This window comes from Colobus angolensis, unplaced genomic scaffold (genome assembly GCF_000951035.1).
Source record: "Colobus angolensis palliatus isolate OR3802 unplaced genomic scaffold, Cang.pa_1.0 Scaffold25, whole genome shotgun sequence".
Taxonomy (NCBI): domain Eukaryota; kingdom Metazoa; phylum Chordata; class Mammalia; order Primates; family Cercopithecidae; genus Colobus; species Colobus angolensis.
The window spans coordinates 5,618,730-5,633,257 of record NW_012115710.1 but is presented as its reverse complement, the minus strand read 5'-3'; the positions used below and the strand labels follow the sequence as shown (position 1 = coordinate 5,633,257).

The 14,528-nt window shown below is 57.1% G+C and overlaps 1 protein-coding gene across 1 annotated transcript in view; it reads right to left on the bottom strand.

Annotated features, from left to right (window-relative positions):
* Positions 1–13,111, bottom strand: part of LMTK3 (lemur tyrosine kinase 3) — a 23,131-nt gene extending 10,020 nt beyond the window's left edge. Inside the window, exons 1-12 of the mRNA XM_011946541.1 lie at positions 13,062–13,111; positions 11,426–11,538; positions 10,384–10,517; positions 9,947–10,097; positions 9,360–9,436; positions 8,775–8,893; positions 2,869–2,956; positions 2,393–2,541; positions 1,685–1,769; positions 1,490–1,611; positions 1,203–1,352; positions 8–545 (exon numbers count right to left, since the gene is read on the bottom strand). Of these exons, the coding sequence (XP_011801931.1) occupies positions 8–545; positions 1,203–1,352; positions 1,490–1,611; positions 1,685–1,769; positions 2,393–2,541; positions 2,869–2,956; positions 8,775–8,893; positions 9,360–9,436; positions 9,947–10,097; positions 10,384–10,517; positions 11,426–11,538; positions 13,062–13,111 (1,776 nt within the window). The remainder of the gene's footprint in view (positions 1–7; positions 546–1,202; positions 1,353–1,489; positions 1,612–1,684; positions 1,770–2,392; positions 2,542–2,868; positions 2,957–8,774; positions 8,894–9,359; positions 9,437–9,946; positions 10,098–10,383; positions 10,518–11,425; positions 11,539–13,061) is intronic.
* Positions 13,112–14,528: the final 1,417 nt, after the last annotated feature.

The following is a 14,528-nucleotide window of genomic DNA, read 5'->3' as shown; positions in this document are numbered from 1 at the left end:
CGGGCACTCCTGGGTCCAGGGGGTCCCAGTCGTTGGGGAAGAGGGGCTCAGGAGGGGAGCCGTGCTCCTCCAGGCGGATGTAGTACTCGCTGCTCACAGAGGGGCTGCGGGCGCTGATGACAGGCAGCACGCTGGGCGTGGACAGCGCCTCGTAGAAAGGGTTGGAGGGGTTAGCGTGGGGGGCCGGGGGTGCCGACGCCGGCTGCCAGGCAGGTGCCCCCCCACCCCGGCCGGCCCCACGCCGGGCCTTCTCCCACAGGCACTCGAGGTTGAGGCCGCGGCTGCTCTCGGTGACCGTGAGCACATCATCCGGGTCGGCTCCAGGGAAGCCATCCAGTAGGGGGAATGGCGAGGAGAGGGTCCCCGGGCGGGGTGCACTGTGTGCAGGGGGCCAGGGCCAGGGGAAGGGACCGTCTCGGGGTGGAGGTGGCGGCGGTGGGGGCCGGGGGGGCCGCTCGGAGAGCAAGTAGGTGAGCTGCAATTGGAGATCAGAGGCTGAAGGGCGCTGGGCAGGTGGCCGCCAGCAGGACTGAAGGATGTCATACCTGGGGAGAGGTGAGGCAGAGTGAGCAGGGCAGGGACCCAGGGAGGGGAAAGAGACCCAGGGAGGGGACAGACAATCAGAGATAGGGGGATAGAGATGCAGAGGGGACCAGAGACCCAGAGAGAGGAGGACAGAGACCCAGAGAGAGAGGGACAGAGACCCAGAGAGAGGAGGACAGAGACCCAAGAAGTGGGGCAGAGATCCAGGGAGAAGAGGGGACAGAAGAGGACAGAGATTCAGAGGAGGTAACTGGGCTGGGGAGCTAGGTACTGAGACCCAAAGAAGCAGGGGTGGGGGTAAGATGCCCATAGAGAGAGGGTGACAGGGACCTGGAGGCAGAGGGGACACAGCAGCAGATGGGAACAGCTGGTGAGGGTGGTGGTGTCCCCGTTTGGGCTGTGAGCTCTGGAATCAGACAGGTAAGAAACGGGTCTCTTAGGATGAAGTGGGTTCAAATCACAGCTCAGCCATTCCCTGCCTGTGTCCCCCTGCAAGTAGCAGATGCTGGCAGAAATGGTGCGGGGGGACAGCTCCTCTTCACTCTTGAGGGGTGTGGAGGGCAAACGGGATGTGGGTGATGTGGGAAACGAGACGGGGAGCTGGGACCATCCTGGGTGGGGTGCGGCAGGCCAGGAGCCCTGAGAGGGCTAGCCCTCACCAGTAGTCCGCATAGGGCAGCTTGAGCCTCGGCCGGGCCAGCTTCACGTGCTGCTGGCGGACCACGAAGGCGAGGACCTCCTCGTCTGACAGGTGGCGGTAGGGTTGGGCCCCAAACTCAAACAGCTCCCACAGGGTCACCCCCAGGGACCTGCAGAGAGCAGAGAGAGGTCAGAACCCAGCCCTGACCCGCCCGGGACTCAGTTTCCCCATCTGTAGAACTGGTGGCATCTAGTAACCCTTCCATCTTCCTGGCCTGCCTCGGCCCCCGCGGCCCGTGGTCCTCACCAGATATTGCTCTCGCGGCTCTGGTCCACCACCATGAAGGTCCCGTGGAGCTCCCCGAGGAGCTCGGGCGCCGCCCAGCGCAGCGGGATCCACAGGCGTTCTGGGGTCAGGTAGTAATCCTCCTGGGGGAACCAGGGCGGTGTCAGGCGAGTCAGGGCACCCCACAGCCCCCACCCCGACGGAAGGAAGCCCTACCTTGTAGTTGCTGTGGGCCAGCCCGTAGTCTCCGATGCGCACGGTCAGGTCAGAGGTCAGCAGGCAGTTGCGCAGGGCCAGGTCGCTGCGGGAGGAATGAGAGGAGGTGAGCGCAGGGGCAGCCCTCCAGCCACGCCCTGACCCCGCCCCTTCACACTGACTCCACCCCTTGCATTTGATCTGTCTCTCCCCTCTGCTTTCATTCTCCCCTGCTGTCTTGTCTTCTCCCCATCCTGGTTCTTCCAAGTCTCCTCTACTTTTCCTCTGCACTGGCTCCTCCTCTTCTTCATCTGACCCTTCTGGCTTCTCCTACTTCTCTGTTGACTCCTCCCCCTCCTCTCCCGGCCCCTCTCCTCGTCACGTGACCCTGCCTCCCCTCTCACCGGGCTCCTTCCGTTCCTCTCCTGGCCCCTCCTCCTATCCTGGCCCCTCCCCCCTCCTGATCCTCCGCCTCCCCTGACCCCTCTCCCTCCCCTGGTTCCTCCTCCTCCTCTCTTGGCCCCTCCCCTCATCACCTGACCCTGCCTCCCCCTCACTTGGTTCCTCCCATTCCCCTCCTGGTCCCTCCTCCTCCAGATCCTCCTCGGTTTGTCCCTATTTTGTGTCAGCCGGTCATGGGTACGCCCCTTCTTTAGCCCCTCCCCTGCAGCCTCCCCTCCTTCTCCCTTTCCCTTAGTAGCTCCTCCTGCGGTTCCCCGGCCCGCCCACCTGTGCACGTAGTTGTGGGAATGCAGGTGCGCCAGCCCGCGGGCGATCTCCAGGCCCATCCTCTGCAGCGTCCGCAGGTCTCGAGGGGGTAGCTCAGGGGACAGGCCCTCGGGGGGCCGCTGGGCTCGGAGGTAACGCTTCAGGTCCCCCTGGGAGGGAGGCAAAGAAGGTCAGCAGCACCAGTCGCTCAGGCCTCCAGCCAGTCTGCCCGGAGGATGGAATAGCCTCTGCTGTCACTAGGTAGCCCCTCTGAGCCTCAGTTTCGCCTGCTGCTTGCAGCAGGTAATAACACAGCCTATCTTGCCTGCTTGTTCAGGGCAGCTCCCAGGACAGTCAGCCCTCATGAAATGTTAGCTCATGCCACACATCATCCACGATGATGATGATGATGACGACGAAGCCCAGGGGCACCAGGCTTGGCCCCGGCCCCGTCCAGCTCTCCCCTCTGCCCTTCCCCAACCCCCCAAGACCCTCACCAGTTGACAGAACTCCATAATCAGCAGAAACGGCAGCGTCTCCACACACAGACCCAGGCACTGGAGGACATTGGGGTGCTGCAGGCTCCTGTGGAGTGAGGAGGCGGCTGGGTTGGGAAGGCAGCCCCTTCCTCTTCATCCAGCCCCAACCTCCCAGCAGAGCCAAACTGCTGCCTCCACCCCTTTTTGTTGTTGTTTTGAGATGGTGTCTCACTCTGTTGCCCAAGCTGGTATCCTGCCTCAGCCTCCTGAGCAGCCAGGATTACAGGCATGCGCCACCACACCCGGCTCATTTTTGTATTTTTAGTAAAGACGGGGTTTCACCATGTTGGCCAGGCTGGTCTCGAACTCCTGACCTCAAGCGATCCACCCTCAGCCTCCCAAAGTGCTGGGAGTACAGGTGTGAGCCACTGAGCCCGGCCCACTCTAACTTTTTGATCTGTTTCCTCATCTCAGAGTCTCTCTCCTTGACTGCACCCCAGTCCTTCCCCAGGTCCCCATCTCTGGATGGCGCTCACTGGCCTGCTCCTGGGGCCAGATCCCCAGGGACCCCTTTACCTCTTCTTCCTCCTCACACCTCACCTCCACCTTCATTCCTGCCCTCGACTCTTCTCAGTCTTCTCCTCCTCATCCCCACAGCCTCCTCCTGGCCTCTCTGGCTCCAGTCTCTACCCTTCCCTTTGCCCCTGACCTGCTTTTCACCGCACACAACCCTCTGTCGCTCCCCAGCACCCCAGGATAGAGCACCAGCTTTTTGATTCCTCCTGCCCCTCAGGCTGGCCCAGGAGTCAGCTTTATCCTATGTGGGTTTTCCCAAACCTGCAGGCCCTTGCTTAGGCCCGGGCCTTTGTACCTACAGTTTTCCCTCTCACTCTTTTGTTTTCTTTTTTTTTCTTTCTTTTCTTTCTTTCTTTCTTTTCTGAGACAGAGTTTTGTTCTTGTCACTCAGGCTGGAGTGTAATGGAGTGATCTCAGTTCACTGCAACCTCCACCTCCCGGGTTCAAGCGATTCTCCTGCCTCAGCCTCCTGAGTAGTTGGGATTATAGGTGCACGCCACCAAGCCCGGCTAATTTTTGTATTTTTAGTAGATAGGGGGTTTCACCATGTTGGCCAGGCTGGTCTTGAACTCCTGACCTCAAGTGATCTGCCCACCTCAGCCTCCCAAAGTGCTAGGATTACAGGCATGAGCCACCTATGGTTCTCTCTCTGCAGAACGCCCTCCTGTGATCAGAGTTCTCTTGGCACCCCCCGGCCTCTGCCTCAACATCATCTCCCCTGGAAGCTTCGCTGCCCCCCAGTGCCAGGTTGGATACCCCCCTTTACCCTCACGCTGTGGGAAAGAGTCAGACTCGGGGGGTTTGAACCCTGACTCCCACTTTCCGAGGTGTGTCATCTAGGCAAGTCACTTCACTGCTCACTGCCTTGGTTTCCCTCATCTGTAAAAGGGGGACAGAGACAGCAACTTCCTCCGAGGAATTTCATGAGATCTGAGAAAAGCTGGTATGTGCTGAGATCCTAGCAATTACTGCTGTTTTAATGGCAACATATTATTTGATTTTATTTTCACCCTGCCTTTTTTTTTTTTTTTTTTTTTTTGGAAAGAGGTTTTCTTTTTTCACCCAGTCTGGAGTACAGCGGTGCAATCTCAGCTCACTGCAACCTCTGCCTCCCAGGTTCAAGTGATTCTCCTGCCTCAGCCTCCCGAGTAGTTGGGATTATAGGTGCACGCCACCGCATTCAGCTAATTTTTGTATTTTTAGTAGATACGGGGTTTCACCATGTTGGCCAGGCTGGTCTTGAACTCCTGACCTCAAGTGATCTGCCTACCTCGGCCTCCCAAAGTGCTGGAATTACAGGCGTGAGCCACCGTGTCCAACCTTCACCCTGCATTCTAACTGTATTTCCAGGGATACTCACTCTCCACGAGCTTCTTTCTGTCCTACATTCTTTGCACCTGCTGTTCCCTCTGTCTGGATTGCACTTCCCATGGTGCTTTGCATGGCCAACTCCTCCATATCAACCCCGCCTCCCTGATGGTCCTGTCCAAAGTGGGCCCTGTCTCTGTCACATATTGCCTCAATTCCTCATGGTACTTGTCATTCTCTGACAGTTTCTCTCGCTCTCTCTTTTTTTTTTTTTTTGAGATAGAGTCTTGCTCTGTCGCCTAGACTGGAGTACAGTGGCACAATCTTGGCTCACTGTAGCCTCCGTCTCCTGGGCTCAAGCAGTTCTCCTGCCTCATCCTCCTGAGTAGCTGGGATTACAGTCATGTGCCACCACGCCTGGCTAATTTTTGTGTTTTTATTAGAGATGGGATTTCATCATGTTGACCAGGCTGGCCTTGAACTCCTGACCTCAGGCAATCTGCCTGCCTCGGCCTCCCAAAGTGCTGGGATTACAGGTGTGAGCCACTGCACCAGCTGACAGTTTCTCTTTTTAAAATGGATTTATGGCTTGGCATGGTGGCTCTCACCTGAAATCTTGGCACTCTGGGAGGCCGAGGCAGGAGGATGGCTTGAACCTAGAAATTTGAGACCAGCTGGGGCAACATAGTGAAAATCCATCTCTACAATTTAAAAAAAAAAAGAGATCGGGCGCAGTGGCTCACACCTGTAATCCCTGCACTTTGGGGGACCGAGGCGTGTGGATCACTTGAGGTCGGGAGTTCGAGACCAGCCTCACCAACATGGAGAAACCCCATCTCTACTAGAAACACAAAGTTAGCCAGGTGTGGTGCTGCATGCCTGTAATCCCAGCTACTTGGGAGGCTGAGGCAAGAGAATTGCTTGCACCCAGGAGGCGGAGGTTGCAGTGAGCTGAGGTCGTGCCATTGCACTCCAGCCTGGGCAACAAGAGTGAAATTCTGTCTCAAAAACAAAACAAAACAAAGCAAAAATACCTGTAATCTCAACATTTTGGGAGGCCAAGGTGGGTGGATCACCTGAGGTAGGAGTTCGAGACCAGCCTGGCCAACATGGTGAAACCCCATCTCTACTAAAAATACGAAAAATTAGCCAGATGTGGTGGTGCACACCTGTAATCCCAGCTACTCGGGAGGCTGAGGCAGGAGAATCGCTTGAACCCGGGAGGCAGAGGTTGCAGTGAGCTGAGATTGCACCACTGAACTCCAGCCTGGGCAACAAAGCAAGACTTCATCTGGAAAAAGAAAAAAAAAAAAAAAAGACAAATAAATAAATAAATAAATAAAAATAAAAGTTAGCCAGGCCTGGTGGCTATGCAGGAGGCTGAGGCAGGAGGATCACTTGAGCCCAGGAGCTCAAGGCTAAAGTGAGCCTTGAGAGGGAAAAAAAAAAGTCTCTTTATTTATCTGTTGTGTGCCTTTTCCACTAGGGGGTGAGCTTTCCTAGGATGAGAATTTGGTGTGTCTTCCTGCCTGTGTCCCCGGTGCCTGGGTTAGTAGATGCTGAATAAACACATGCGGAGAGAAGAACTGGCTTGGAAGTCTGCAGGAGGAAGAGAACATTTCAGGCTTGCAGCCCAGGGTCTGGCCAGGAGTAGGTGCACAGTAACTTACTAGTTATTTTCCTACTGGGTGCCTGGCTGGAGGCAGAGCCACTTGTGTGCTGTGGGGCCGCTGCCCGGTACCCAGCCGTCTACTGCCTGTGTGTAACCACGGCTCTGCTGTTTATGCTGTGTGTCCTTCTCAGGAGAACAGGGTCTCTTGCTCCTGCTTGGCGGAAGAATTGTGCAACAGTGTTGTTGTTATTGTTGTTGTTTTCTCACTCTGTCTCCCAGGCTGGAATGTGGTGGTGGGATCTCGGCTCACTGCAACCTCGGCCTCCTGGGTTCAAATGATTCTCCTGCCTCAGCCTCCGGAGTCGCTGGGATTACAGGTGCCCGCCCACCACACCTGGCTAATGGTTGCATTTTTAGTAGAGACAGAGTTTTACCATGTTGGCCAGGCTGGTCTCGAACTCCTGACCTCATGATCTGCCTGCCTCAGCCTCCCAAAGTGCTGGGATTACAGGTGTGAGCCACTGTGCCTGGCCAATTTTTTTGTATTTTTGTAGAGATGGGGTTTCACTCAGGCTAGTCTCCAACTCCTGAGCTCAGGCAATCTGCCCACCTCAGCCTCCCAAAAGGCTAGGATTACAGGCGTGAGCCACCGTGCCCGGCGCGACAAAGTGTTCACAAGGCTCCTGCCATGTGTGAGGCTTAAACAGTGGCTGGAGTTCCCAGCACTTGGGGCAGCTGTTGTAGGAGGAAGCCAGGATTCACTGTACACCCACAAATCTGGCCAAGGCCGGCCGCTCTGCTGTCAAATCCTCCCAGCAACCTGCTAGGCAGGATGGTGATCCCCATTTGATCCAGGTGGAAACAGAGGCTCAGAGAGGTGAAGTGACTTGCCTAGGGTCACACAGCTGATAATGATGGGAACGTTGGGATTTCATCTCGGGTCTGTGGCTCGCTCAGCACAGACAGTGAGAGCCAACAGCACTTGTGCTGGGGTAACGAGACGGACCCCGAGCTGCTGCTAGTAGAGACCTGCACTGTCCAACAGAGCTTTGCGAAGGTGGGAATGTTCTGGACCAGCCCTGCCTACCAGGGGAGCCACTGGCTACAGGTGGCTATCGAGCACTTGAGATATGATGAGGGTAGCTGAGGAAATGTGTTTTTAATTTGATTGCATTTTAATTTAGCTTACATTTTATTTATTTATTTATATAATAGAGACGGGGTCTTGCTCTGTCACCCAGGTGGGAGTGCAGTGGTACAGCCATAGCTCACTGCATCCTCCAATTTCTGGCCTCAAGTGATCCTCCCACCTTGGCCTCCCAAAGTGCTGGGACTACAGGTGTATACCACCTTGCCCATCTTAGCTTAAATGTAATAGGCATATGTGGCCAGTGGTTGCTGGCACAGGTTTAGGGAGAGACAGGCAATAAGCAAGTGAGCAGATGGTATAGTGACAACCTGGGGTACGGGTTATGAAGAAAACACACACCATGACGGGGTGGAGCATCTCAGGCCCCTCTTTGGAAGGAGGGGAGGAGTAAGGGAAGGTGTCTCTGAGCTGAGGCCTGAGGAAGGGAAGGGGCCCCATCCACACCTGGGGGTGAGCAAGGAGTGACATTCTAGAGAAAGGATATAGCAAGGAGCAATGCGCTGGGGCAGGGAAGAGGCTTCCGTGGGGAGGGTGAGTGAGGAGGCCAGGGTGGCTGGGGTGAGGGGGACAATGGAAGGAAGGGGACTGTGTCAGACTCTGCAGGGCATGTGGGCTGTCAGGAGGAGGAGATGTGTCCTGTAGGCAGTTGGGAGCCATGGAAGGTTTTGGAGCAAGGGAGTGCCAAAACCCAATGTGTTTCTCAGGGTAAAGCCCACCTTTACAACTGTTCTGATAAGGGGTCTCTGCAAACACACCCTTTCCAAAACAGGGAACTCACTACCTCACAAGGAATTTATCTGGCAAGTGTGTACCGAGACACCATCCTAGAAGCACTGAGAGTGGAGTAGAGACCAAGCAGGGCAGGGATGGAGCTCCACAGTGACCTGCTCAGGAACCTAGTCTGTGGCCTGGGGAAGGGAAGTACCAGCCGGTACCCAACATTGAACATGGAAATCTCACATCCTCTCAGCTGCCCACTTCATGAGGACACTAGGGCTTCTTGGACTGACTTTCCAGATGAAGATCCAGAGGTTCAGAGGGGAGAGGAACAGGCCTCTAGCTCAGCTTCTGTGCTCCCGCCTCCTCCATCATCCTGCCTCTCATTTCCCACCCTTAGCTCGGTCCAGAGGAAGAACCTGAGGTTCAGGGAGGGAAGTTCTCCTGCCAGAGCTGCACAGCCGGGAAGAGGTAGATTCCAGGTTCCACCCCATACAGTGCTCCTTCCACTCCTGAATGTCACCTCAACAAGGCACACACCCACTGAAAAACCCCCAGTACCTGTACGGCTGTGCTTCCGAGATGAACTTGCGTTGCTCCAGGGGCCCTGCGCTGGCTCGGAGCTCCTTCACCACCACCTGGGCAGGGGTGTAGTCGGAGAAAATCTCTCCCAGGATCACCTGGTCAAGGGGAACCCAGGAGTCAGCCAGTGCCATTTCCCCAGCCCCATCCCTGGGACCAGCTCCACTCCACCACACAGCTCCCAACCCCCGGCTCCTTCCCAGCTTCTCCCTCCACATCCCACCACCCTTGAACCACATCAGACATGGGGTGAGACACTCACGGGCCCAGAATCCGATGGACGCAGGGACGGATGGAAGGATGGACAGACGGACGGACGCGTGGAGAGCCGGGTGGCGCGGCGGAGTGGTCAATGGAGTGAGGAGGGAGGCGCTGACTGACAGATGTCGGGGATGGGGCGGGTGGGAGCCGGTGAGAGGTGGACGGAGGGGGAATGGGAGGCTGAGGGGGCACGGGGAGGAGGCGAGGGATAGATGAGAAGTGGTGAGAGCAGGGGTGTGGACACAGAACAGGAGGACAGCTCGGGATCCATGGAGCCCTGCCTCCCCTGCCCAGCCCACTCACCTTCCCAAACCAGCCACTCCCAATCTCCTGCAGGTAGCTGAGGTGCTGGCGGCTGAGGCCTAGGGGGGTGGTCATGTCTGGGGAGGGCAAGAGGGGAAAGCCCCTGAGCCTCTCCCCACTCCCGAGTGCCACCAACACACCCCAAGTCAGTGGGGACTGGGGTCAGAGCAGACATCACTATCTTTTCATTGGCTGCCACCCACATTCCATGTCAGAATCTCAGCTTCCCCATTGGCTGCTCACAAGACTCCAGCATCCAATCAGTCCTTCCCTTTGGCATCCCAAGCTCCTATGATGTGATTTCAGCCTCCCATTGGTTGCCTCTGAGACTGTGCTCTATGCTAATCTCACCACTGCTTGCCCCACAAGAATCCCCAAATCTGGTTTTGGATTAAGCAATGGCTTCCACCAAGATGATCTTTGTCTGCCTTCCCATAGGCTGCTTCCAAGATTCCGGGGCTCCCACCTATGCCTTTCCCGTTGGCTGCCCCTGGTCTCAACCGCCCCAGCCCCTAAAGGAAGACACTCAACATCTTCTGGCCTTTCCCGGGACACCATGGGATTCCGGTCACGGCGTGGGGCAGTACCTGAGTGTGAAGGCTGCGGGGCAGGCATTGGCAAGGAGACCTCAGCCAGTGGGAGAATGTAGACATCAGGCAGCGACTGTGAGGAGGAGGTCTCCTCCGCAGGGGGAGTGTACTCCCCGGAGCAGTCCTCCCCTTCAGGGTTCTCAAACTCCTGGGGCCGAGAGAGGCGAGGAGGAGTGGGAGAACGCAGGGCTGAGAGACACGCCATCGTCTTTCTCTTACGTTTGTCTCCCCTTCATTTTTGTAACTGTCTCCCAGTCCCAGCCCAATTTCCATCCCCCCGTTTCTCCATCCCAAGGCTCCAGATCTTGCCATAGCTTCAAACCAGAAGGTGCTCTCGGATTTACTGCCCCCCTCTCCCCACCAACCACCTGTGTTGGAGGTAAAGGCCTTGCTGGAGTCTTCCTCCCCAGGTTGAATTCCCTCATGCACCTCACCTTGAAGCCGACATCGCCCCGTTTGCAGCACAGACAGGTGAGGAGGAGGAAGATGAAGGCCAGCAGGCCAGAGCAGGAAATGAGGACCACAGCGTAGGGAGGAGCCAGAGGAGCCCGGCCCAGGGCGAATCCATCTGCAGGCACAGGGCTGGGCTGGGGTCCCAGCTTCAAGTCCCTGGATACTGGAATCATGCCCCCTCCCGTCCCGGCAACTCTTGGACTACAACTCCCATGATGCTCTGCGACCAGGGTCCCTTGGCAGAGGTGCAGAGTGGCCCAAGGCATTGTGGGAGTTGTAGTTTGGGGCCTTCCCAAGTGGTTGGATTGGGGGTGGGGTCTCTTCTCTGGTCCCAAACTGGGACCCCCCCCACCTCACCCCACCCCATCCCCTCACCCCAGGCTTGGATGAATTCCAGTGAGGGCTGAAGGAAAGAGGAGTAATAGTGAAGCCTGGAGCTTGCAGAATTTAAAATACGCTCCCATGGACAGCCTCATTACCCCTCATTGGGGAGGAGGACGAGCTCTCAGCTGCAGGCTGGGACAGGATTCTTGCCCCATGCTGAAACCCCCCAGTTTGTGGGGTTGAGATCTGTCTCTTTTAGGGACGCTTGGCGCACACCGATGTCCTCTATCCCCAGCCCAACACCCAAAGAAGGGAACTCCGCAAGCCCTGGGTCTCTCCAGAAGCCAAAGACAGCCTCCCGTGTTGTGTCCCCCTTAGAAATAGTATTCCTGTCCTCTGCCCCCAATTCTACCAGAGGCCCTATCCTTCCCCGGCTTCCTGCACACACCAGCACAAACACATGCGTGCACGCATACACACATGTTGCCGAAACGGAGCCCCCTCCCCACCCAGCCCCCAGCCTCCCTCCCACAGGCCCTGCTGACAGAGGCACCGTCCCCGTCGCTCCGGGCCCGGCTGGGCTGCGGGAAGACGCGCACCAGGTGACGGGGCAGGACCTGCAGACAGACCCCTGGGAAGACAGCGAGGCCGCCGCGCGGGTGGGGGCCGCCGGACAGACGGATGGCCCGACAGACTCACCGGGGTGGGCCGGGGACGCCAGGCAGCCGGAGGCGGAGACGGCCGCAAGGAGGATGAGGGCGCCGGGGGCAGGCATCTTGTCGAGGATGGCAGGGAGGTGGAGGTGGTGGCGGCTGGGGAGGAGGGGGGGGCGGGCCCTCAGCCCCCAGCCATGGGGACCCGCGCGACCCTGGCCTCCTCCCGGCCCAGGAGAGGGGCAGGAGACGCAGGACAGGGGGAGGGAGGGGCTGCTTGCTGGCTCAGGTACCCCCCTCCCCCTCTTTGAAGGGACAGACGGATGAAGGGATGGAGAGGCGGACAGAGGAGAGGAGCTGGGGAGCCGGGGTTGCTGGGGTGGGGGGGGAGAGGGTAGGATGGGGGGGGCGAGAAAGAGGGCCCCGCCCCCGAGGGCAGCCAGGATTGGGGGAGCAGAGAGCCTGTCACAGGAAGGGTGGGAGGAGGGAGGATGGAGCGTCGTCATGGCAACTGGCTCCCCCGTAGCATTGGCTGCCAGGAGGGAGGGGAGGAAATGGGAGGGGGAGGGACAGACAGGGACCGGCACACGCTTGCGGCGGGGGGGAGGGGGGGGCAGGGCCCACGGGTGCCTGGCTCGGACACCGCTGTGACATGCCACCAGCATGGACACATGTGCTACACGCTAAGATGCAGATGTCAGGCACGCGCAGCCCACACACAGCTGACACACGTCGCAGGGACGCTCATAGACAAGCGCATCACATACAAAGGTGGACAGCCATCAGCAGACGGGGACACGTACACGTCACACACAAAGACGCAGGGACCGCACTGGAAACGCACAGGCAGGCCGGCTTCCAGCACAGATGCACCCGGCCACGCAGGAACGTCAAAGCATCACAAAGACCCACACATGCCCCAGACAAAGTAAAGCCCCAAATCCACAGACGCACACGGCACAAAGATCCCCACGGACACCACTGTGACATGCTGACACTCATAGTCACAGCCACGCAGACAGTTCCTAGACAAATGAGCAACAAAGAATACCCACAGACACAAGTATCACATACATGCATGTCACACGGACATGCACAGACAGCAATTGCACGGACACACGCAGACACACACATCATATGAACATAGACATGGACCCAGCAGCTACACAGAGACAGGCACATCACATACGTGAGTACACAGAAACGTAACACATGCATATATACGGACATGTAACATGCATCATTCACACGGACACACACTTCACACACATGGATACACACAGACACATTACCTACACATGCATACAGGCACACACAACTCATACATACAGGGCTACATAAATCACATGCAAAAATGCACATAAATACACCACACACTGATACACACAGACACATATAACATGCACATATACACAGTCACACACTATACATAAACACACACATAGGCACACAGATCAAATACAAAAACACACAGATGCATATATCACATACCTAAACAGACCTGGACACACACATCACAAATACACACACCTTTCACACAAGGCTACAAAGACACAGAACCCCACCACAGTCACACATCACATGCAGAAACACGCACGGGCACACATAACACATACAAAGATTCACACACCCACAACACAGACACAGACACGCGCACAGACACACGGATCGCAAATACCCACGTTTCCCGTGAGGTTTCGCAGACATTACACAACCACAGCACTTGCCTCATACAAAAGATACATGATCAGAGTTTATTTAATGTATTTATTCTTATGAGTATTTAGTCTGTGCCAGGTATCGTCCGCAGCGTTTTACACGTACAGAATTACCTTGCAATCCTCATAACCTCCCTCTGAGACAGGTATTTTTAAATCATGCCCATTGTACAGATGAGGCAACTGAGGCACAGCGCGGGGTAGTCACCTGCCCCAAGGCACACAAGCCGGGAAGTGGCAAAGCTGGGACTGGAACCCGGTCCATCGGGGACACCGACACATCAGACAAGGACACACATACATCACGTGCCAGGCCGCCGCCGTCTCGGGGTCACATCCCACCCTCCAGCGCCCCGAGCTGCAGACACACCCGGAAGCGCGGACTCCCACCCTGGGCGCGGACCTCTCCATCGTCCGTGAGCACCTGCGAGGCGTTCCCCTGGGTGAGGCTGGGCCGGAGCTGCGCACCCAAGACGCAGCCTCAGCAACACTCGGCGCAGGCAACCCAGCCCCCCACCCCAACCCCCCAGCAGGGACCCAGGGCTTTCCACCAAAACGCGCAGCCGTGGCGCACACCGGCCGGGCAGTGCACACTCCCCGCAGAGCGCAGCCCTCCTCATCTGGGGGCTCAGGGGAAGGGGGAAGGGGCTGCCTTCGGGGTGTCTCATTGGAGAAACTGAGGCAGGTTCATCGCGGGAGGGAGGGGGCGCACGGAAGGGCTGCAGGGTGGAGGGGATGCAATCGGGGGGCGGGGAGTGAGAAAAGACGCAATTTGCTGCCCCGGTGGCTGAAGGGCACAGAACCTGGCGGAAGCAGAGGCTTATGGGAAGTGTAGTCCTGGCCTTGAGACTTGTAGGAAATGTAGTCCTGCTCGACCCAGTAAGGCGGCTCAGGTTAAGCTGCGGCTGGATGCGGGTAGCAGAAGCCGAGGGAGGGTCCGCGGCATGGGTCTTTGGAAGTGATGTGAGCAGAATTATCGAGTCCTAGGGAGCGGCACAGGCGGGGCCGCAGTCCTGACTCTGGCCCCAGCTCGCTTGTTCATGTATTCACTTAACAAACGTTTATCAGGCGCCCACTATGTGATTAGGCAGGCGCTGGGCCAGAAGCTGAGGCCGCAGCAGGAAGCGAGGGAGACGTGTTCCCTCAACTTCTGGAAGTCTCGGGGCTTCAAGGAAAGCAGCCACGAGTGGAAGAATTGCACATTAGGACTTAAGCACTGCCAGGCACCTCTGAGTCAGGGTGGGGATGGAGTGGGTCTTGTCTGGGGAGTAACAGAGGGTTCCCTAGAGCTTTTCAAACTGTGAGCGCCCGGCCATTAGCAAGGGTGATATCAAGATCCTCGGTGGTCTCAGAAACAAAGTCACTCTCTGAAAAGAAAGAAAGACAAAAAATACTCCGTGGCAATCAGCAATTTTTTTTTTTTTTTTTTTT